Genomic DNA, 25,727 nt, shown 5'->3' on the forward strand with positions numbered 1-25,727 from the left:
TGAACTGACATAAAGTGAATAATATTTTCTCACTTTTCTTACACGTTGATTCTCCATGTGATCTGCTTGTGATGTCAAGGGACCAGGTCACATAATGCCTGCAAATCAGAGTCAATTCCAGATAATACGAATGGGAGGGGACACAAAGCTTTCCTCTTAAGCCCAAGATTTGGATCTCCACCACTACACAAACACCGACGAGTCCTCAGAGTCTCTGTGAGCGAGTTCCCCACGAGGAAAACTCACCAGCTCTTAAGCATTTCATAGTCAACTGAAAACAAAGACTATTATCTTTTACAAATGTGGAAATAAGCAGAGAATATTTATGGTTTGCAGTTCGAACTTATGTTGCTGCAACTGAGAAATTTTGCACAAAATAAACAGTTGAAATCAGACTTTTTATTTATGTATTTGATTGGGACAGTGCATGTTAATGAACAAACATGGAAAGCATGCATATTAACATGCCAAATTGCCATCTATAAACACGCCAAAAGGCTAATTTCCATCAAAAAAATTCTCTTTTTTGAAAAAGTAAAAAATGTGGCTATTCTTAAAAACAAAAGTATTTTAGGCAAGGCAAGGCAAATTTATTTATATAGCGCATTTCATACTCAAGGCAACTCAATGTGCTTTACATGATAAAACATTCAATTGTTTAAAATCAATAAGAACATTTAAATCATTAAGAACATTTAAAATCATCAGTAAAATCAATTAAAATCATCAGTAAAATCATCATTACATCAACAACATGACAAAAAATCTCTCTCTCTCAATCATATGCAGTAGAGAAAAAAAGTGCCTTTAACTTTGATTTAAAAATGTTCACAATAGATACTGACTTCAGCTCCGCTGGCAGTTTGTTCCACTTCTTTGCAGCATAACAACTAAAAGCAGCATCACCATGTTTACTGTGAACTCTGGGCTCCACTATCTGATCTGTGTCCATAGATCTGAGAGACCTGCTGGGTTCATACCTGACTAACATGTCACTGATGTATTCTGGACCAAACCCATTCACAGATTTATACACCAGCAGCAGAACTTTAAAGTCTATTCTGAGGCTGACTGGGAGCCAGTGTAAAGACTTTAAAACTGGAGTAATGTGCTCTGACCTCTTTGTTCTGGTTAAGACCCGAGCTGCAGCGTTCTGAACCAGCTGTAGCTGTTTGATGCTCTTTTGGGGGATTCCTGTCAGAAGACCATTACAATAGTCCAGTCTGCTGGAGATAAAAGCATGGACCAGTTTCTCCTGATCTTTCTGAGCCATTAAACCTTTCACTCTGGAGATGTTCTTTAGGTGGTAGAAGGCTGTTTTTGTGATAGATTTGATCTGACTGCTGAATGTAAGATCTGAGTCAATCTTTAGAAGAGCAATAAGAAAGTTACTTGAGTGCCAAATAAATAAATCGTGCTCAATGTTTAGCAAGGCCGTTCTAGCCACGCCTCCCTCGCGTCCCCCCAGTCATTGGGGTTTTCTTGATTTCTTTTCACGCTTTTCAAACACCAAAGGTGGTAATCTCCATGTTGGTGCCTCCATCAGTTGTTGTATCTTAAAGAAACATATGGAAAATGAAATGTTTACTAAGTGTTTACTGTATTTGCGCGTGATTTGATGACTTATTTGATCATTTTTCGATCTTTATTTTGTGCACTTTTTTTGTTGGCTCAATAAAAGTAACACGTTTTACTTGATAGTAAAATGTTTTCTCTAAAGATTCATGCTAGATGTTATCTTATAATGATAATTAAACCCATCTCTTTAGAATTTACACCATTTAATTTGCACATGAGAAAAGCTTACTGGGCTCAGTGGTGCACACAAAAGTTGTTCATTTGAAATGACGTTTTATTGATAAAGATAATTTGATCAATTTAATTTTAATCTTATTTTCTCCTAAGTAAATGGAGTCTATTAGGTTGTTTTTGTTCTTCAGGGGTCATAACACCAAATCAATGTTACTGATGCACTTTTTGTCTTAACGAAGGCTGAATCCCGGTTCTTGCACAAAGAAGGCAATACAATAATTTTTGTAGCATCTCCAGCTCAGAGGATTTTTTTTTTTCAGCTCACAGACTACAGATTATCTTCACCAGAGCGTTTCACATCACCACAATCCCCCATTTACCAAAGGATTGGCAAGTCGGAGGAGAAATCAGCTCCATTTACTGTTGGCTCAACTGCCATAGCCTCTTTTTCATTTCCGCTTTGATGTTTATCTTTCAAATGACTTGACTTTCGCAGTTCATCTCAGGATCTTTGCTGTTTGTTGCTGCATTCTGTTCATTGTAGATCCCTCCCTTGTGTTTTTAGCGATCCTGTATTCGCTCAATAATTCCTAATTTGAAGATTAGCAGATTAGATGTTGGAGCGATGTGGATAATTTTAATGCTCTTGCAAACACAGTGTTATATGAGTGGTAGTGGCATCTCCGTAGTTAATAGTTGATTTTGGCTCAAAGTTGTATACAAAGAGGAATTTTCGCAGTTTTTACAAATTGCCCCGATAATCCGGATCAACTGATAGAAAAGAGGAGATTGGAAAGAGGTTTGTGAGACTCAGGCCTGTGACCTAATGAGAGGCAGGGAACCAAAAGAGCTGGGCAATGAGATTAGATGCAACTCAATTCAATTACCGCAGAGCCGCCACGGGTGACGCTTCAAAAGTCATCCTGTTAAGAAACGGTGCACAGATGAAGGAGAAAACTGCAGCTCCCACTCAGCCAGTGTGCGTTCCTCTGCCACAACATCTCATCCACAGCAGTTCTGATGAGTGGATGCAGTGTCGCTCCAATACTACTGGGTGGGGGGAGCTGTTGTGACTGGGCGTGACTTACGGCCATAATCAAGGCATTTTTTTAATTCCCCCCTAATGGTTGGTCAGCAAAAACCTAGGGGTGTACGTAAACTTTTGGACAAAATTTTAACACAAGATAGACCCTACGTCATTGAAAATTCTACTAGATTGTGGAGTGGATTCAGATGAATATACTGATTCTGGATCAGTTTGAAAAACTGAAAAATCCAAATCTCTCACCATTGGCAACATTTCAAAGATTCATGTCTCATTTTGTGAGTTGGTTTCTTTAATCACCTCACAAAGTATTTTTCAGATTGGATGCGGATTGCGCATTTAACTACAATTTTTTTTTTTGATGAAATGGGGTGCCCATAAGTTTGGACATACTGTATGTTTTTTTATTGGTATAGAAATGTCTTACAATCCATTCAAGTGTGAAATATTTAAAGGTGCAGTCTGCGACTCTCAGATCTCTATCTCCCCCACCAAACTTTCCAAAGTCCCTCCCTCAGAGGAGCTAACAAGCTAACGTTAGTCCGACAGCAACATCACAGTAATATAACATCCACTGTTAAAATTATATTACTGCAGTGCTTCTCTCTCTCAATGTGCACACAGCACACCAACCTAACAGCAACAGCTGCAACACAGTGTCACTTACAGCAGCCACATGGAGGCTGCTGTGTGCACATGAACACATGCACCACATAGTTCAAGTATAACAATTACAAATCAAAAATAATGTAGATCAAGCAGTAGTAATTACCTTTCAAGCAGAAAAGTCACTAATTCCATCTTCTACTCCTCCAGACCATACGCTGTAAGAAAGACTGCACTCTAGCTTTGGGAAAGGGGCGGGGCCTGTGAGCAACAGCTGTCAGACAGTCCATCAAACACAATACTGGCTCTGATTGGTTCTTTTTGCTCGGTCGCGGTGCATTCTGGCAATTTGACAAAGACATCAGGAGCAGCAGGGGGGGCTCAATGACAAAAAGTGACTTTTATAAGAGTTGCAGACTGCACCTTTAAGCACCATGATCAGTATCACTGATCCAGATGACTGCCAATATCTGGCAAAGAGGATTTTTGTTGCTTGTCAGAAGTCTGTGCTCTCTGATTGCTCTTCTTTGGATTCATGGTCACTTAAATGACAACCATTCCCACAAATGACCCCAAAGCTGGATGTAACCAAACCGCCACACAATTATAATTTATCCATTAGAAACTTCTGTCGAAGTCTGTGTACTGTACATTCAACATTAATTGCATTTCCAGATACAATGGTACAATAGTTGTTTTGTATTGATGTATTTGATAAATGACTTTACTCCTCAGTGTGCATCACTGAGTGTTGGTCCCACATGGCCCTGTCACTGTTTTTCTTACTTAGACTGATTCATGCAGATACTGAACACTCTTATTTATCACTATCTGGCCTCCGTCAAACTCACTCAAATCCTGCAAATAGAAGTAGAGACAATTAGCCAAAACTAAAGCCATTATTATTGTTGTTCCCCTCACTCATCATTGGTCATAATGTCATGGCTGATCGATGGAAGTTCTACTAATCAGGTTTGCAGTTTTATCTCGACGTTAAGTTCTTGTTTCTGTGTTTAAACAGATTTAGGAAGGCACTTTACACTAATCTCACACTAATATTTTGATAATATATGAATAAAATACACATAATTATGATGATTATGTGATTAGTTTATGTCTGTGGCTCGAAGGAATAGACTGTGACTTTCTGTTCATTGATTATTTCCTAAAGCTGCGCAACACGGCAAAAAATGATTCTAATTACCTATAATCGTTAAGTCTCATAAATATTAAGTAGTTATGGTTGTCACACTGTCTTCGTTGGATGAGTAAATCAATGAAATGTATACAGAGCACAATGGCATTGCACAATCAACAGCAATGGAAAGTCATTGGCAATTGTAGCTAAGTTGTGATAGTTTATGTAATAAAGTAAAAGTCTTATTTTATTGTTTTATCATACAAAGGCATATATTTGGTGTTGTAAAGGAGATCACCAATACCCAGCAAAAGAAGGCAGGAAGGATGCTTTTAACTTCTGAACCTAGCACAGAAATAGACATGAAACGAGTCTTTCCATCCTGCCACTTTTCAGTTTCCTATTCTTGGATGGAAAGGTGACATTCAGTGAAGTTTGTGCTGCCGTAGCCTCTACACTTAAAGAAAAGAGCAGCAGTATGGGCGTAGGTGGCCTTTTTTGCAAACCTCGGCCTTTAATGGTCATTATTGCATCGCTGTTGTCTTTCTATCATTTCCAACCAGTGCAGCCAAACTCCTCTGGCACAGAAAACTGCTTTCCATGGATTTCCTTATTTTTCTTTATGTAAACCCTTGAGATGATTATGCATTAAAAATTGAGTAGATCAGCAGTTTCTGAAAAACACAGAGCAACCTTTGAGCATTGCACCTTACAGCACCTGAAGTGGATTTAAGCATATAATCTTAAAAATGCCTACGTACCTTCATTTTCTGCAATTTCTGATCAGATGCTTATATCACTATCCTTTATTATTTATGATTAAATTATTTAAAATGCATTCCTATTTATATCCTGCACAAATATATGAATATTTGCAATCTGTGCATGCAAACGTACATGCCACTGATACAATGCAACCGCTCTACTGTGTGTTTGTTTACAAAGCCCCAAGTGACAGACAACACTGAGCACAATGTAAGCGTCCCTCTGCATTTCTCGATGGCATGATTATCAGGGAGGAGCATGATCAGCAGAAACTGCACCGCTGCCTTGGTGCGGTGGGGATTTATTGGGGGTGATAAGGAAACCTTGTTGTTGTCTTTCATTATTTATGTCGTCGACTGTATTACATTTTTCGATGCGGAGTCCATGTTGGCTGAGGGATGTAAGGGATTTATAGCTTTTCTCAATGTCGGATATAAATATCACTATCACAAGTGTTTATGAGGCTCTCCAATACTGATTAGAAGAGTGAATTCATTGATTGGCAGTGGCTGGATATGAACTCTGGTCCAAGTAAGTGGCAGATCATGTAAATCCTCACATACAGTTCAGTGACAGAATGACAGTATGTTATTTCACTAACAGGGAGAGCTGTGTCCTGTTGCTGGAGTCTGGAGATAAAGTTTGAAGAATGTAAAAATCCAGAAATGTTGTGCTTTTCTGCAGATTCAAGTTGAAAACTTCAGCAAAGCAATTTCACACCAAAAGCACTGTTTACTACAACTAGATTCCATCTTTTCATTTCCATACAAATGTAAAACTAAGCAGGCAAGGAATCTTGGGGGATTTTCAACGGAATTCAATTGTTCCATGCAGTTCAGGGTTTGCCAGAGGGAGGGGAGGGGACGAGACAAATGCTCTACAAATCAGCAATTTCAAAAATAAAAAACCTTGCGATTGTAATCTGATTGACAGAACAGTGCTTCATACTGAGACCAGAGGACACATTTTTACATTTGTTCTTGCTGACTCCTGTGGAATATTTTCATACTTGGGGGTGGAAAAGTAAAGATAAAGGAAAATGAGAAACTAGTGGGAAAGTGGTTTTATATTTTGAAAAGAAATGCCTCTAGGAATCAAACCCATGTTCTTCTCAGCAAAGAGAACACCCAGTATGAGTCCACTTTGACTGTTTCCTATTAGGTCCCAGGCAGCATCGCTCAAGTTCCTATTTATATCCTGCGTGTTCTTCTTTCTTCTTCTTCTGAGGAAATCTTACTTTTGAAAGAGCAAACAATCACCAAATTTTGCACAAAGGTCCAGTACCATGCCAGGTTACCTCAGCTGCAAAAACAGCCCTATCGTTCTAAAGGGGGAGCTACAGAAACCCTATGAAGTTGAAAACTCAACAAATCAACCATATGTGCAACAGATTTGCATCTTTCGTGAAAATAGAGCTCCAATACTGAAGAAACTTTGGTACATTTAAAGATATTCCAAATGATGTAGTCTGTCATTCTGCTTTTATCATAAATTGTAAAACGTATTATCAATCAATCAATGTTTATTTATAAAAAGCACTTTTCATACAAATAAATGCAGCTCAAAATGCTTTTACATAGTTACAAATACATCCACAATGTACAAACCTGTCTACCACACACTGACACACATGTTAAAATAAGGACAATGGCACATGGCTGGGTACAGAGGCTCTAAGTAAGGAGACGGCACAAGGAGCCGTCTGCACCAGGAGTAGGTCACAGACCATGGGTACAGCGTGCTGAGACAGAGCCCCCAGTCTAGCAAAACAACAGAAGCTATTCACCATCACTGAGGGCCACAAGACAGACAGCAACACTGCAGCCATGGCCCATCACAGCCCCTAGTGCAGAGGACCCCCCCCCCGAGGAAACACTGGGATAGTAAAATATAACAAAACTATAAATACAACATAAAAAACAATCCTGAAACTATAAAAACAACGTAAAATATAACAATCCTGAAACTATAAAAACAAAATAAAAGATAACAATCCTGAAACTATAAAAACAACATAAAATATAACAATCCTTAAACTATAAAAACAACATAAAATACAACAATCCTTAAACTATAAAAACAACATAAAATATAACAATCCTTAAAATATAAAAACAACATAAAATACAACAATCCTTAAACTATAAAAACAACATAAAATATAACAATCCTTAAAATATAAAAACAACATAAAATACAACAATCCTTAAACTATAAAAACAAAATAAAAGATAACAATCCTGAACCTATAAAAACAAAATAAAAGATAACAATCCTGAAACTATAAAAACAACATAAAATATAACAATTCTGAAACTATAAAATAAAAGATAACAATCACAAAACTAGAAAAACAACAAAAGATAACAATCCTAAAACTATACAACTATAAAAACACCATAAGAGAGAACAATCTTAAAACTAGAAAAACAACAAAAGATAATAAAGACATTAAATATAACAATCCTAAAAAACCTATATCTTTTAAGCCTACAGTACATCAAAATGTTTGACTGTAAACATATACCTGCAAATTCTTTCAATTTTCAATGTTCATCAAAAACAATTTTGGAGTCATTGTAGACAATGTTGGGAAAATTTGAGAATTTTATCTTGTTTTCATTGTTGTAACAGCATTTAGAATTTGTTCAACAATTGGAGTCAATGCAAAAACGATAGGGGTGTGACGAGATCTCGCGCCATGAGATTTTTTTTTGAGATTTTTTTTATATATTAATTTGTTTTATTTTTTTGTGAGCTATCCAAACTTCTATTTGTGACCTGTGGGGGGCAGTAATGTGCCTTTGCTACGTCTGGCCTGTCAGAACCTGGAAGGAGAAGGAAAAGAAGAAGAGGAGGAGGAGGAGTACATTTTAGTTCTAGTTTCAATTTGTGGATGAAGACGCTTATTAGAAGCTCATGCTTACATCATGCATGTAAAGAGTTATAATAAAACATTTCAAAATGCATGTGCAACTCTGTTAAATGAAAGTCTGTTGGTCCAGTCGTATATTTTGTCATTGTAGTTTTCTTAGTCTCGTCTCGTTCTCGTGAACCCAATATCGTGTCTCGTTTCGTGAGCTGAGTGTATTGTCACACCCCTAAAAAAAAATGGTATTTTAAAATATCAGTTTTTCACTTAGGGACCCAATAAATCATTGTTAAAAACCAATTACCAACATATCCATTCTGTCTCTGTGTTTTTAGATTTTTGTCTTTATAACTGAACTTTTGACAGCTGTTTGAAATTTGTCTTTAATTGCTAACAGCTTCTGTCTTGCACACAGGTGACTGGCTTACTCAGTTAGTGAAACTACAGGTGCCATTTCCTTGTGCTAATTAACTGTAGCTGGAGAATGGAGAACAACTATAATGAGCAAGAAAGTTTTAAACATATGTAACGCAGAGTTGTCTTTTGCTAATTAACTCAGTGAGAGAGAGCATTGTCTCGTTTGTCAGAAATTGTGTTTTTTACATTTAAATGTAATTAATTTTAACATCTACCATGTACTCTGAATTGCCTAATTTTTCCTAAAATTGCCTGGCTCCGACCATTGCTGCACAGCAGCTATATTTACAGTATATATACTGTATATTAGGGGTGTGTATTGCATTACATCTGGTGATACGATTTGTATCCCAATACATATGTCACGATACGATATAGCCCGATATAAAGTATAAGTCGATTATTGCGATTTTTTTTAATTATATATATATATATATATATATATATATATATATATGACTTAAGAAACAACTAATCTGTAAATGTGTACACCTTCATGAGGACATTTTGTATGAAATATATTTTATTGGCATATTTTACACTCAAAACATTAGCTTTAACATGCCATGTGCCAACAACTTAAAATAAAAAAAGATAATCTGCCTGAAGCTTTTAAACCAACTTTGACTTTAGTGCAACTTAACTGAGGTATATGCCGAGAACAACAAATAAATGCAGAAAGTTAATACTTTCTTTTCAGATTTTATTGAAAAAATACAAGCTGGTCAACATGCCCAGGTTTAAGAGCACTTCTTTGTGCAGTTATGTATTATATATCTTTTAAAAAAAAAATCAATATAGATGCATTTTAAATCAATCCGAAAATTGCGCGACGTAATATCGCAATATATCGCCGAATCAGTTTTTTAACACCCCTAGGATATAATATTGGTTAAACTCCTATGGTTAATGGTGTTTTGAATTCTAGTCATGGGTCCCTGGGAAGCTTCAGCATCGTCTGATGGTTCGCCCTCCATCACTATTGCGATGACCAGCTGGGCAAAAAATAATAAAATTTAAATTAAAAAAAATAAAATAAAATAGCATCAATTCGATTAGGGAATAGCGCAACGTAATATTGCGATATATTGCTGAATCAATTTTTTTCAACACCCCTACTGTATATCTATATATTTCTTTTTTTTTTTCAACCTCGGTCATTCCCGTCAACATTCTCTAAACCAAAATAAACTACTTTTAGTGAGTTCATCTGCATATCCTAAATTGTGGAGCTCTTGCAGGCAGGATTCCTGCCGTGCTATGCAGATGCTTGTGGTTGGGGAGGTTCTGGGCATGTTTTTGAATAATGCATTTAAATTATTCAAATCATCTGTCTGTAATTTGGGGGAATGTTTGGAATATGTGAAGGATCTAGATGTGAGACTTCTACTTGCATGCTCGGGTAGAAATGTTGATATCTTCGAAAAGTCTTTGGATGCTTTTCTCCTCTTTGTTTCTCTGCTTCCATCTCTCCAGATGAATTTGTGGCATGTGTCCAACTGAAAGCTCAGTTTTTTTTCACTTCCATTTAGATACATTTATACCTCTTTACTCCTGTTGCCATGACCTTACATCAGCCAAGATCCTGTGTGCTTCATGTTGTCGCTCTTTAAAGTCCCTGTGGCCCAAAAACTGGAGCGGGGTGTGTACACAACCTCAGCAAACCAATATCATGTAGAGTCAGCATTGAGCTTTGAAATGGAAGTCATAGATCATGTGCTCATCCCTCTGAGATTTCACCTGGTAACCATGTTGACACATAACCTTGAGGTTTGCGGCCTGTTGTCTTTCGGCATTATGCCCATTGCTCCACTCCGTGTGTGTGCGTGCGTGCGTGTGTGTCTCATATTTTTGCTGTTTGCCAAAAGGTCATCAGCACTGAGACACAAAGATGATGAGGCAGACTCGGCCAATTTCTGAATTTTCGAAAAATGAAAAAGAATAGACTTCTTGACCATTCAGACGGAATTAAAAAAAAAAAAAAAAAAAAGGCAGGGAAATTCAAAATCTTAGCAATGAATAGCTGAGCAGAGCGTTTCTTTCTTTCTTTTTGTTACAGCTGTTGTTTCTCCAGGCCCTGTGCAGGCTTTGTGGGCGTTCTGCAGCCGGTTCATAGAGATAAGGTTGTACGGGAAAAAGTGCTCACAGGCAAAATAGTATATGATAAATGTTTGCCTTCCCTGCTGCTGTTTAGACTGTGTGGGACCATTTAAATAGTATTCAATCTTATCATACTACATTAATCATCCCAAGAAATCTGCATGTTTGTGCTGCCATGCAGGGTTTTTCTAGCTTTTTCCTCTAATATCATTTACCCACACGACACAAAGTAAATAATGAATGAAGTGGAGTGAAAATATGCTGATTGTAAGTAACACAGCTTTCACTTGCATTGTCTCTGCCTATTGAATCCCCAGCAGTATGTTGGATTTTAACTAATAAATCCTCTGTACATACTCAGTCATTGTACAATGGGATGGAGTTGAGTCATTTTCACTCCAGTGTGACATACACAATGACTTATTTCAGAACCAGTGCTACAATATTCATCGTGTGGTGTATGATTGGACTCCAGTGTTTCCACGCGATCTGTTAAATTAAAATATTTCAGGTGTGAATCAATCATTTGAAGGACTTGTGTTCCATGCCTTTGGTTGCATAATGATCTCCATCCACCACAGGCCTGGATGAATCTTTCATTGTCTTATTGCTTCAAAATGCACAAGCACAACCCTCTACGGAGAGTGTGCATCACTGCACTGTCACAGTTAGCGTGGGTCTGCGTTAAATGCCATAATTCAATTGATGCCATGCACAATAACATCACCCGCTGATCACGTAATAATATGGAGATATGATTCCTGTTCCCTCACTTCGTTACGATATTGCCTTTTCATGCTAATTCTTCCTACACACTTGCACACTAGAGCTGAAAGTCAAGAAGCGGGATAATGTTTTAAGGCTTGCAGACTCCAAAGTGCTCTTTAAGATTGTAATAAGGTGACCAATTGAACTTTAGAATTCCGGCAAAAAACCTCTCAGCCACTCTGTGCATAAATATTTCCCAAGTGCCAGACTTCTTATACTTCTCCGTCTGTGTTTTTCCCTCCGCAGGTTTCTCTATACTGCAGGCCATTATGGAGGCAGCCGTGGCAAACAACTGGCAGGTGACCGCTCGCTCTGTTAGCAGCACAACAGATGCTGCAGAGTTCAGGCGCATCATTGTGGAGATGGACAAACGGCAGGAGAAGCGCTTCGTGCTCGACTGTGAGGTGGGCCGGATCAACACCATATTAGACCAGGTGAGCCTCACGCGTCACACAGGAAAGGGGGACTCGTATTTTGTTACGTAGTGTCAAAGAGCAACCGTAGCAGTGGAGGCAATCAATGAGGCAACCAGGCTCCAGAGTTTTGATGCATCAGGTTTTTGTCTTTTTATTTTCCATTGGCACCACAAGCACAGTGCATTTCAATCTCCACTCAACTCACTACTGACCAGAATGGAGGTCCCTATATACAGGTGCATCCTTAATTAGCCTGTACCAAGCATGGGGTGACATTTGATTTACATATTAAAAGTACAACATAAATATTTACACAAATAATTCTTAACAGACACCATCATAACAATAACCCTCTATTAATATAATTACCCTTATTCAGATCCCCTAAATGATTAAACTAATTATTTACATTGATTTCTAAACATCAAGCTCCCCTGTTCCTTAGTCCCTCTTGGTCTCTCCCACCTGGAACTATAAAAAGGTGTCCACAGCCCCCGGGGAATTCTTTCACCAGGACACCACAGGAAAGAGGAAGAGACCATGCACAGGTAAGCATTGCTGTATATTGCATTTCAATCACACCCAGAATAAGATAACATATTTAATGGTTTTATCTATCATGTCACTGCTAAGTTATTTATCAATTACAGTATCTTAAAATGTATTTTCTGTTTTTATCACTAGATGAATGCTGAAACCCTGTGGCCTCAACCATGTGCTTCATCACCTGTCCTCATGATGTCAATTTAAGTAAATTCATTAAATCAATACCACAGAATGTGTCTTCTTAATTTCATTAAGCACTGCCAGTCTGTTCACACAATTTACCATGTATACATTATAACAGTCCATGTGTAACGTCACCTCGTCGTTACATTTCCTCCCCCTTCTCCGGCAGTACAGTACCTCCATTCTCATGTACTCTGGAAAGACAGTCTGCTACCAGGTTGTCCTTTCCAGCAATGTACTGTACTGTAAAGTTGTAAGGCTGCAAAGAGATATACCAACCGGTAAGACGCATATTGGAGTCTTTCATCCTGTTTAGCCATTGTAGCGATCGATGATCCGTCTCAAGAAGGAAGTGACGTCCCAGCAGATAATACCGTAGAGCACTGATTGCCCACTTCATTGCTAGGCACTCCTTCTCCACTGTTGAGTACCTTGTCTCTCTGTCCTGTAGTTTCTGACTCAGAAAAAGAACAGGGCGCCGCACCTCCTCAATGTCCTGCAGAAGCACTGCACCCAGGCCAACACCAGAAGCATCCGTCTGTAGTGTAAACGGGCGAGAAAAATCCGGACTGTGGAGAACAGACTCACTTGTGATAGCTGCCTTGAGGTCGCTGAACGCTCTGTCACATTCGTCAGTCCACTTTACTTTGTTCGGTGCTGAGGCTCTGGTGAGTTCAGTCAATACGGCTGCTCGAGAAGCAAAATGAGGAACAAATTTACTGTACCAACCCACCAATCCAAGAAAAGAGCGCACCTTTTTCTTTGTGGTCGGCACAGGATAAGAATGGATAGCATCCACCTTCCCCACACGAGGCTTGACAACCCCCTGTCCAACAACATGGCCTAGGTACTCTACCTGGTGGCGTGCAAGTGCACACTTGCCCGGGTTAATGGTTAGACCAGCTTCCTTAATCCGGTGTAGCACCTGGCGAAGGTGAGAAACATGGTCCGTCCAGGAGCGACTGTAGATAATCACATCATCCAGATAAGCTGCTGCAAACTGTGACACATCTCTCAGCACTTGGTCCATAAGTCGCTGAAAAGTTGACGGTGCCCCCTGGAGACCAAATGGCATCACCTGAAACTGGAATTTGCCGTAGGGTGTTACAAAAGCTGTGAGCTCTTTTGTCTCTGGCGCAAGGGCCAGCTGCCAATACCCTTTACTTAGGTCAAGCGTTGTAATGAACTCTGCCCTTCCCACTCTTTCCAGCAGTTCATCAATACGAGGCATTGGGTAGGATTCAAGCTTTGATACAGAATTCAGGTACCTGAAGTCAATGCAGAACCTTAATGAACTGTCCTTTTTCGGAACCAATACCACCGGGCTGCACCATTCGCTGGTTGACGTCTCAATGATGCCCATCTGCAACATAGAGTCGATCTCCTTCTTAAGCCGTGGCACCAACCTCTCCGGGATCCTGTAGCTCTTGCGCTTGGCAAGAGCATCCTGCTTAAGGTGGACTTTATGCTGGACCAGGTCTGTAAAACCCGGCTTGTGTTGGAAAAGCTCCGGATCCAAAAGTACTCTCACCTCCTCCTGCTGGACCACGGTCAGATGCGATACATCCATTGCAGCATGCTCAGCAATGTCGGGAAGAAGTAATGGCTCCTTTTCATCCTCTTCCATTGCAGGACAGATGAGAAGGTTCTGGATAGAGTGCTCAAAGGAAGGCTCCTTAAATGCTTTCAACAGGTTAACATGAAATACCTGATGTTTTTTCTTTTTATCATGCATGTACAGTTCATAGGTGACCTTACCCAGACATTTCGTAATCTCATACGGTCCCTGCCATCTTGCCAGCAGCTTACTGTCATTGGATGGGAGCAGCAGCAATACCTTTTGCCCCAGATGGAAAGTTCTTTCTCTGGCACTCTTGTCATACCAGGTCTTCTGGCTCTCTTTCGCCGATCTCATGTGTTCATGTGCCAGTGCTGTCATCTGCTCCAATCTGTCCCTCATCTTCAGGACATAGGCCACCACATTGTCACGCTCAGCCTTTGGTTTCTCCCAATGTTCTTTCAGAAGGTCAAGTGGGCCTCTCACCTGCCGACCGTACAACAGTTCAAAGGGGGAGAACCCTGTCGACACTTGTGGAACCTCTCTGTAGGCGAACAGTAGGTAGGGAAGCCACTGGTCCCAGTCTGACCCAGTTTGAGATACAAACTTGCGTAACATATTTTTCAAAGTTTGATTAAACCTTTCAACCAAACCGTCTGTCTGGGGGTGGTAGGGAGTGGTCTTAATGCGCTTTATCCCCAACAACTGATACACCTGCTTTAACATCTTAGAAAGAAAATTTGTGCCACAGTCAGTGAGAACCTCCCTAGGGATGCCTACCCTTGAAAAGAGCTGTAGAAGACAGTTAGCAACATGTTTAGCTTTCACAGCCTTAAGAGGAAAGGCTTCGGGGTAACGAGTGGCATCGTCACAGATTACTAAAATGTATCGATTCCCTGAGCTTGTCCTCTCAAGGGGACCCACTACATCCATGCCTATTCTTTCGAATGGTGTATCTATGATCGGCAGTGGCTGTAGTTGAGCACGGGCTACCATTCTAGGGAATGTTAACTGACATGTCTCACAGGATGCACAGAAGTTTTTAATATTAGTATACATTCCAGGCCATGCAAACCTACTGCCTACCCTGCGGAGAGTTTTTTGGAACGCTAGGTGGCCTGCCCATGGGATTGAGTGACCCAGCTCCATTACCTTATATGTAAGGCTCTGTGGTACCGCCAAAGTCTCAGCTTCACCTTGACGCTGGTAAAGTATGCCATTTTTAATAACATAGTCTATGTCAGAGACACAATTTACTTTGCCATTCCTCACTCCTTCCACCTCTGAGACCATTTCAAACCATGGTTTTAGTGTGGGGTCAGCTTGCTGTAGTTTAACAATATCAGAAGGGACAACCTCATTATTCACCTGTTCGGGGAATGCTTCATCAACCTGGATTCTGGCTGTACTCCACAATTTTTCTCTCCTTTTCTGGGCCTTTGACTTACGTTGCTTCACTGGTTCTGATCCGAGGTCAGAATGAAAAAACGGTAACATTTCTAGGGTATTTCTTTCTTTCTGAGCCCTAGTCATTACACTATTGCATACTGCTGGTTGGGCACTTTGAACTGGCCTATTAACAGGACGTTTGTGGTGTGCAACTTGTCTCTCCTGCTCTATTAAGTCAAGCAGAGTTGGAACATCATGACCAAGAACAACTGGATATGGAAGTGTGGGCACTAATGCTACAGTAAGAAGATAAGTCTGACCCCCTACTGTAAGATAAATCTCCGCTGTGGGATACAACTTCTCATCCCCATGTACACAACTAATGTTGGAAGTCATCTCACCCCACATTTCCCTTGGCACTAAACTAGGCAGAACAGCAGACTGAAAACAACCCGAGTCAAGAAGAGCCTCCTTTCGTTGGCCATTTACTAATGCAGGAGTAGTAAGTGCTTCAACCTGAACTGGAGCATGTGCTGGGTGGGCGGGTCTGGGAAATGAACATAGAAGAGAGGGCTTACTTTGTCTGGTGGCAGGGCATGTGTATTGGGTGTGACCAAACTCATTACACTGATAACAACGTATGTCTGGCTTGGATGCAGAAAAAAATTTCTTATTGCTATTTGGTCGACTAGGGGAAGGTTGTCTAGAGCTAGACTGATGTCTGACCTGAGAATGACCACTCCTCTCACCCCCATTGGACTTACGTCTGGCAAAGCTGTTGTCTCGGCCCAAGGTGGTTTGTCTCGATCCCGTTCCTGTTCTGGCTGAGAGGAAAACCTCTGCAAGACGGGCAGCCTCCTCTGCCGACCTCGGGTCCCGTTCTCGGATCCAGACTTCCAGCTCAGGTCCCACCATTCTCAAAAACTGCTCCAGTATTAACATCTCTGAGATGTCTTTAACTGTGGAAGTCTCTGGCCTTGTCCATTTATTGAACAGATCCTTCAGCCGCACATAGAGTTCACGGGGGGATTCACCTTGGTTGATGTCCAGGGAACGAAACCGTCGCCTATAGGTGTCAGCTGTAATCTCATATTTGGCCAAAATGACATCTTTCAGTTTATCATAGTCTTCCGTGTCAGCAATATCCATGTGGACATACGCACTCCGTGCCTTACCAGTGAGTAGAGGGATCAGCTGGATAGCCCACTCTTCTTTTGGCCAACGGCAGACAGTCGCAATCCTTTCAAACGTTGTCAAGTAATGTTCAATATCCTCACTATGAGAGAGCGGTAACAGCTTTGGCTCACGTTGGATGCTAGGTGTCCTCCCTGGGGTAGGTTGCTGTAGCTCCTCCTGCTGCTGGAGTTGGTTTGGAGCTCCACGATGATAATCAATGTCATCATTGTGTCCGTCTGGACCAAGAACTCTGTTCTCATAGTCCTCTTTTAATTCTCTCATTTGTGCTTGAATCTGAGTAAACTGGTGTTGCATACTTCTCCATCTTTGGTCTTGGCGTCCAGACTCCTTTTCCATCTGCTGGTCCCTTGATGCCTGGGAATGGACCAGAGATTTGACCAAGTTTGTCAACTCCTCCAAACCGTCCGGGCTGCTGGCTGCTGATGCACCTTGCCGATCTGCTGAGGTAGCTGGTTCACCATCATCTGGCTCCACCATCAGCTCCCCTTTCTTTCCTCTGGTCATGGTTCCTCCTTAAAGTCCTGCTGATCCCACTTCTGACACCACTTGTCAAAGAGCAACCGTAGCAGTGGAGGCAATCAATGAGGCAACCAGGCTCCAGAGTTTTGATGCATCAGGTTTTTGTCTTTTTATTTTCCATTGGCACCACAAGCACAGTGCATTTCAATCTCCACTCAACTCACTACTGACCAGAATGGAGGTCCCTATATACAGGTGCATCCTTAATTAGCCTGTACCAAGCATGGGGTGACATTTGATTTACATATTAAAAGTACAACATAAATATTTACACAAATAATTCTTAACAGACACCATCATAACAATAACCCTCTATTAATATAATTACCCTTATTCAGATCCCCTAAATGATTAAACTAATTATTTACATTGATTTCTAAACATCAAGCTCCCCTGTTCCTTAGTCCCTCTTGGTCTCTCCCACCTGGAACTATAAAAAGGTGTCCACAGCCCCCGGGGAATTCTTTCACCAGGACACCACAGGAAAGAGGAAGAGACCATGCACAGGTAAGCATTGCTGTATATTGCATTTCAATCACACCCAGAATAAGATAACATATTTAATGGTTTTATCTATCATGTCACTGCTAAGTTATTTATCAATTACAGTATCTTAAAATGTATTTTCTGTTTTTATCACTAGATGAATGCTGAAACCCTGTGGCCTCAACCATGTGCTTCATCACCTGTCCTCATGATGTCAATTTAAGTAAATTCATTAAATCAATACCACAGAATGTGTCTTCTTAATTTCATTAAGCACTGCCAGTCTGTTCACACAATTTACCATGTATACATTATAACAGTCCATGTGTAACGTCACCTCGTCGTTACACGTAGCCAAACAAATACTCTACGAATAGAGACAATAGACTTAGAAAACGAACGTGTAAAAATACACAGATGTATAAAGAGAACTGATATATCCTTCCCAAGCAGAAGTACTGTTACTTGATTGAAATTGTACTCAAGTACAAATAAGTCATACATAAAATACTCAAGTACAAGAAAAACGTAGCTCAATTAAATAGTACTCAAAGTAAAAGTGAGTAGTTACTTTCACCCCCCCACGTTTATTTTTTGTAATAAATCTTGCCGCGATTCCCTTGCATACAGTGAACATCTCATGTATAAACTTAAAATGGAAGACACCTAATCTCGCACAATTAGAATTTAATAATCTGTGTACCCTCCATTCTTTAGTTATTCCGTTTTAATGTGTACTCTTTGTTCTTTGGTTATTCCGTTTTAAGTAAGTAATGTTTATTTCTATAGCACCTTTCACAGTCAGAGGTCACAAAGTGCTTCACATATCAGCTCATTCACACTCACATTCACACACCAATGGGACAGAGCTGCCATGGGAGCACCCACTGGGAGCAACTTGGGGTTCAGTGTCTTGCCCATGGACACTTCAACACATAGACTGGGATCGAACCCCTAACCTCTCGATCAGAGGACGACCCCTTTAAACAGTGAGGTTATTTTGTTTTCCCGAACAGAAATACAGAAAAACCGATAACCAGATAAGCAGTGTTTTTCTGTTTTGTGTGTGTGTGTGTTTTTTTTATTTTTTTTTTTTATTTTAACTTGTTCTTTGTTTGACGGGGAACTGAAGTCCGCTGCACCTCCCTCCCCAGGTGATGCACCAGGTCTCCACACACAATAGGACTGTTTAGGATTTATTTCAGCAGTTTTCTGGTCCTGCTCATGTTTTCATTCAGTGTGTGGATGTATTAGCTCGTAAAAAGCTGCTCACGTTCATGTTTTGTTTTATGGTGTTACGATCCAAATAGTATCCAAATGAACTGGTGACTAACTATCAACTGTGAGGCTGGTGTGAGGAACAATAGATGTTACAACTTCTACCTTTTGACCCTTTTGCAAAAACAACTACAGCTTTTTTGAGGGCAATAAAAATATTTATTTTGCATGTTATTAACACCGCTAACAGCAGCGATCAACACACGCAAGTTGATCACAAGAAACGAGGAGCAGATTCATTACACCACCTCTGGTTCCACATATCATGTGCATGTTTTACGTAACATCCATTTTTTGGTTTTGATTTATTTATATGTGAATTACGTTCAATCTGGTTGATCAGCTATGGTCATTTCATTTTATGTAGTTTCACAATGTCCGTTGATCATTTTAAAACAAAAAATAATAATTTACTCAGTAACGGCTGGGTGTAGAAATGTAACTAATTACTTCGTTTAAAACGTATTAGTTTTATTTGAAAGGTCCTCAAAAAAGTACAAGTACCCCTAAAAGCAACTCAATGAGAGTAATCTGAGTACTTGTTATCGGTTACTTTTACATCTGAAAATAGCAGTATTTTCCCATGAAAAAAAACAAAAACAAACTACAACTGTATGTGTGTGTAAACAGTATTTCTATCACATTATGGACTGCAGGAAGATTAATGTGTTTATTTTTCTCTATATTGTTTCTCTTAACTGAACTCATTGCGAGTGGAGTTAAATTTGCAGCCACAGCCAAACTGAGGCTTTCTGACTGAAGAATGGCCGCCAGCATGTTCACAGAAGCATCTGTGACTATACGTGTAAATTTCATTTTTGCATTTTCTCAAGGAAAGTATAAACAAAACCTCCTCCTGCCCAAGGATGGCAATAATCTGAAGGCAGCAGGATTTGATTCCGGTCATTTTGGGTAAATTGTTTTGCGTTTATTGCTCTCAGACGTTTTGTTTATTCCGTGCGGTGGTTAGCTTTCTTAGATGTACAGAGCATTTAAATAGAAAATTTAAAAAAAATGTTGTTTTTGCTTCATACACATTGTTTTTTTTTCTCTATAAGAACCTGAAGGCTATAGCTCATTTGGTTTTGTGTGGATTTGTTCCAAGGTCTTGTTTTTTTTTAAAAACCAATGTATGTTTGATCTGCTGGAGGGCCTGAGGTTGGGAAGTCTAAGCGAGAGCAGTGAGATGACTGATGATGATGCAGATGTTTCAATCCTCCTCTGACAATCCCCAAAACCCCCTTAGTGCTTCAATCACGGTCACTGCCGGAGGAGGAAATGAAAGGTCCACCAGTCCTTGTAGTAGAGAAAACACATCATGAATAGATGAGTGGCTCTTAGTAGACACGTGTATCCTCTGTTCCTTTGCCCTACACCCCTCCACCCCCACCCCGCCGACTCCCCTGCTTGATGCTTTCTGCTTATAAGGCAATCAGTTCCTGAATTGGATTCTGCTTATTAACATTCATTTAAGATATTGGCTTCTCCTTGCCTCACAATATCCCCTGAACGACTGTTAGTTTCACTTGTTTTTTTTTTTTTTTTTTTAGTTTTTTTGTTTTTTTCATGAGTCTAAATTCAATCCCAGAGTCGTAGTTTAAAGCAGAATTCCTTTTGGTATTAATTTGCCGTGTCTAATTTAATTAATGCGCTGTGATTTTTCTTCCCTTTTCAAAGGAATCTCTTTCCATTTTGTGTTTGAAATATTTTGCTTAAGAAAATCTATTGTGAATAATTTGCTTTAATTGCTTTTTTCTCCCTTTAAAAAAAAAAAAAGGTGAAGGTTGCAGTGCAATAATCTGTTTGATCCTTCCTTATTGCAGGGGTTCTCAACCTTGGCGTCGGTTTGAGACAAAGGGAGGGGGTCGCCAAGATGTCTTTAAGAAACCAAGAATATATATATATGTATATATATATATATATATATATGTTTGCAGCTACACCAATCTTGACATATTTTTGCTCCTATTAATGCCTTTTTGCTACATTACTCCCATTTCTGCCAATTCTCCATCAAATTTCAACGCGTTTTCTGCACATTTTTTCCACTTTCAAGACATTTTCGGCACTTATAAACCCTTTCCACCACTTTTTCCGCGCATGTTGACCCATTATTGTCACTTTTATCCTCTTTTCACCATATTTCATGACTATTTTTTTGCTGATCTAACCACATTCACGATTTGTCGTGTCCATTATTTGCCAGTATAAGTATTTCTTTCCTACTAATATTGACGCTTTTTTTTATCTGTTTTTGCCCACTCTAATTTGCAACCTTTAACCAGTGTCTGTGGTTATTAAAATCCCATTTCACCACCTTTTCCACCACACTCAAGATGACTATAGAGTATGGCCCAAATAATAATAGACTTCCTGGATAACAGTGGATATTTTTCAGATAAACAAAATAATGTGGTTATCACAGATTCATAGAACAACTGATCATCATTTTGTTGACTTCATGGATGAGACTCAAAAAGCTCTCCCCTTTATTCCCCCTTATAGATGGCCCTGTCTCCACATTGTTCAATGTTCGTGTCTTTGTTCACCCACCTACAGGTACAGTGGGGGTCCCCAGTCTCTGCACCTTTATTTTCGCAGGCTGAAAAGGTTGAGAACCACTGCCTTATGGAACCCTTGCTTCCAATAAATGAATTAATTATTTCCTTTTTCTTTAAAACCTCAACATACTCGCATTCTCTGGGAAGTCAATTTGATTCTGAATTGGAAATATTAAGGCAATAAACTAACCTTCAAATTTGAAGTGTGACCAGTTTAAACTATTGTTTCAGAAACATTCTCAGCCTGTTAGTTTTCTTTTTTTTCCCCCTTGAGCTAATTAAAACAATGTGCGTAGTGATGCCAATATAGATGAGTCACAGGCATTCATGGAAGCTGCTGGACTTCGCTCTGCAGCTGCCCCCTGATGGGTCACACCATTGTAACAGTAAACCATAGGCCACCTCCCACGAGGGCAATCACACCAAAAAATGGTCCTTGGGAAACCTGCTGTTGAATCCTGCTGCTGTAACCAATGGTTGTACACAGATAGAGTTTCATTTACAGCAAACTGGTGGGAGAAGTTAAATAGACCACATGTTTTGAGGTTGGCGTCTGTGTGTGTCATAATGTCGGCATGTCGCTTCAATCCATCAAGGTCAGTGCGTGTTGTTGCCTACGCCCGACAGAGGTGCGGGAGGAAGGCTGATCCATCATGCTGATTGCTGGGGGAAATGGGAATTAGTTCTATCATTTCACTCTGAGTAATCTCAACGTGGAGTGAAAAACTTTATACTTTGCAATAAGATTCATGGAGTGTGGAGTTGTAAATAGGCACGTGTTGAGCTTGCAGAACTGTTACACAAAAAACAGGAAACAAAATCTCTGTTCGGGCTCTTAATTAGCATCATTTAAGATTCAGTTGCTGCTCATGCTACTTTTTAGTGGTTCAGTCATTTGCATAAATGGTTTTAAGGACATTCAGTGGAAGCATAACGACTAAGTGTTAAACGCAGGGGACATCTTGAGAGTTTGTCCTTATTGGTTTGATGCGTTTACTTTGCAATCTAATTTTCTAAAAGTTTTCTTTGATGCTCAGTACTGCATTACAATATGGCTTAAAAAGCAACTATCCTGAATGTGCTACTGCAGATGTAATTATTGGAATAACTTCCTGTTAATTAGAGGAAGTAGCACTTTGTTCACAGTTTTTCCTGAAAGAAGGTAGGTCAGGCTTACAAATGTGAATTAGAGCCAACATTTTAACAAAAAACAGGAATGTACAACCTATTAGGGACTCATATGCAAATCTACTGGACTGAGGGCAGCACAGTATCAACTTAGAGCAACAATAATGAATTAGAAAACAGACTTTACTTCATGGAAGACGATATTTTACATCTCAGGCAGGGTCTGGTCCGGGGGAGGGGCAAAATAAAAAATGGAATAAAATATATAGACCGTCTCGAGATTTGTACCAACCACAATGTGTGCAACATATACAAAATGTTGACTACAAAGAATTGTCGACGCGTCATTTAATGTAAATTCATATTCATGTTGCGTCTTTTACATTGTGAAGAAGAATTGCAAAACTAAAGAAGAACCAACCTAAAGTCTAAAGTTTGAGACCATTTCACAGAAAACTTATACTACACACCTGATGGTTGCGTCAACAGCTCCACTTCCTCCCCCTGCCTCTGCAATCTACCAGAAGCCATGCCCCTACTTTTCTGCATGCGCATTGTGGAACATAACAAGGTTGCACCGGTTCGCATTGATACAGGTCTACGGGTCATGTAAGAGCCAAAATCATATTTACCTGTTTGCTGTTGTGACGCACGGCCTTGTTTCTGTGCACAGTTCCACATTCACTTTGATTGACAGTCTCAAAAACAGGAAGTCGAAGCCTATTGGCTGGGCGTACTGGGTCTATAGGACAAAGGAGGGACTTACTGTATATACATTAATGTATATGAATTGACCAAAGGCAGTAGACCATAGTAAAAGACGAGTTAGGTATTTTTATGAATTTCAAAAGAATCATACATAAACATAGATTTCTCAGAAACTCCAGATATATCAACCTGTTACATGTTATCCTGTTATCTGTTTATTAACGAAGGCGTTTCAAATTAAAAGTGCGCTTTATAATTTTGATGCATTTCAATGACATTTACAAGCTTTAGGAAAACTCCATGTTCCGTGATTTCTAGACAGCCCCAAAATAATGCTTTAATGACCCAGTCCGCCTCCTTGGCTTCAGACCGCCGATATTCACAGAATACGCGCTTTTGGTCGATTTACCCACGGTGGGCGTGTCAGGAGCCTGGTATGTAAAAAAGTGCTTAAATCCAGACCGGAGAATAGGGCCCTAAATCTTTTGGAGCAGGATGTTTTCAAACATCTGCGTTTTTACCAGACAGAGGGTTCATGTGTTTGAACAAAGCTTCTCCTGTCAGCTGATCACAGGTTCAAAATTACATTTATTAAATGGTTTTGTTCATTTTAACCCATTTCTAGCTATAGGCTAAGAGTTTTACTTACTAACAACGAGTTACTGGCTTTGGAAACTTTAACAAAAATGTGATTGTGCAATACATTTTTACTGACCTGACATTTTTTATTGACCATACTTAGAAAATCAAAACAAAGTTTGATAAAACCACATGCTTTATTAATGCATAAATAATCATTATTAACAATTTAACAATATGTTATTTAACATTAATTAACATATCAGTTAATGCATTAATAAGCAGTTAATTATTGTCTATGGCACAGATAATTAAAACATTACTAAGCATTTATAAAAGTTACACAATGTGATTAGTTATATTTACATATGCATTACTTATTATGAATTATGAAATGCAAAACGTAATGACATCTACATGGTGTTTATTAAGGTGTTATGACAACAACCTTAATAAATGTATAGGAGTGCCTCGTTATTATTAGTTAACCATAGTTAAATGTTTTTGGTCCTTTATTGTAAAGTGTATGACATGTTAACCGTAGGTCACACATAAGCTGAGAGATAATATTATATATGATATTAACATATAATTAAACTGTTAGATTATGGTTAATAATGCATTAACTGACATTAACCTTATTGTAAAGTGTTACTGATGAATATATATTCTCCTCACACCTCCTGGCTCACACTGTTCTTAGTTTGAAGCCCAGATTATTGCCTATATACTTTCACTGTGTTTGTGAATTGTTGGAGAAACACAGTAGGAGACGATTTGCAAACTGCTGCATCTGCAGGCCAAGTTTTGTTTCTCCTTTAAGAGCAAAGTGAACCTGTCTACAAATTACTTTTAGGATGGCGGGAAGATTGCTACACTCCAGGCAATATCATTTTATGCTATAACAACCACTCAGGTACTACAGCCTATTGGACATTTCTATCAATACTGCACTGCAGATAAACTAGCCAGGCTTTACGACAACAGTTGGATAGCCTGCCTCTGCTTGTCTCCTCAGACAAATCCAATCAAATGTGCTAGACACTATATATAAATACAAATATTTGTGACGATAAAGAATAATAATTATGATAGGGTATGCATTAAATGTGCCTTTTATGCATTGCAACCAGCGTTTCTGTGCTTTCTATATGTCAGTGTTTGACGACATACATAATGTGATCCATCTTTGTTATTGTTTGTATCTTGCATTTTGCTTCCTGCTGGTCCCTCTTTGCTCATGGGATTTCTCCACTAGAGGCTCCTTCTCATCAGCAGTGTAAAGAAAAGAAGCAATAAATAAATAAATAAATAAATAGAAAAGCATTGCGTCTGTGACTGGCCCAGGGGGAACAAACTGTTCAAAGACAGGCAGGCTGCCAGTGGCAGAGATGCATTTTCATGCAGGGCAGGGAGAAAAAAAAACAAAACAATTGGAGTCAAAAAAGATTCAGAGAGAAGGAGTGAAAAGAAAGGTACTTGTAAGGATTTGTTCAAACAGCTTTCTCCTGCCTGCGGAAGCATTAGGGCGGCCGTACTCCCTCCCTATAGAGAGCTGGAGATCATCCTTATCCTTCTTTCTCCTCTTGAAGAAAGAACTCGGAGACAATCCACAGTGGGATGTATTATAGAGTATAAAATCTTTGTGTGGTATCACGTTTTAAGAATGTGAAGGAAATGTGACCATGGCAGATAAGAAGTTGTGGGAGAGCATGG

General features: G+C 39.4%; 1 protein-coding gene across 4 annotated transcripts in view; it reads left to right on the top strand.

Annotated features, from left to right (window-relative positions):
* The window catches only part of gria3b (glutamate receptor, ionotropic, AMPA 3b), a 120,997-nt gene that overhangs the window by 53,417 nt on the left and 41,853 nt on the right, over positions 1-25,727 (top strand). For all 4 annotated transcript variants that reach the window (XR_003674965.1, XM_028460146.1, XM_028460147.1 and 1 more), the window contains exon 4: positions 11,710-11,897. Coding sequence is in view for 3 of the 4 variants with exons in the window: in XM_028460146.1 (XP_028315947.1) it covers positions 11,710-11,897 (188 nt within the window). In the remaining variant the exon portion in view is untranslated. The remainder of the gene's footprint in view (positions 1-11,709; positions 11,898-25,727) is intronic.

The sequence above is a fragment of the Gouania willdenowi genome, chromosome 10 (genome assembly GCF_900634775.1).
Source record: "Gouania willdenowi chromosome 10, fGouWil2.1, whole genome shotgun sequence".
NCBI lineage: Eukaryota > Metazoa > Chordata > Actinopteri > Blenniiformes > Gobiesocidae > Gouania > Gouania willdenowi.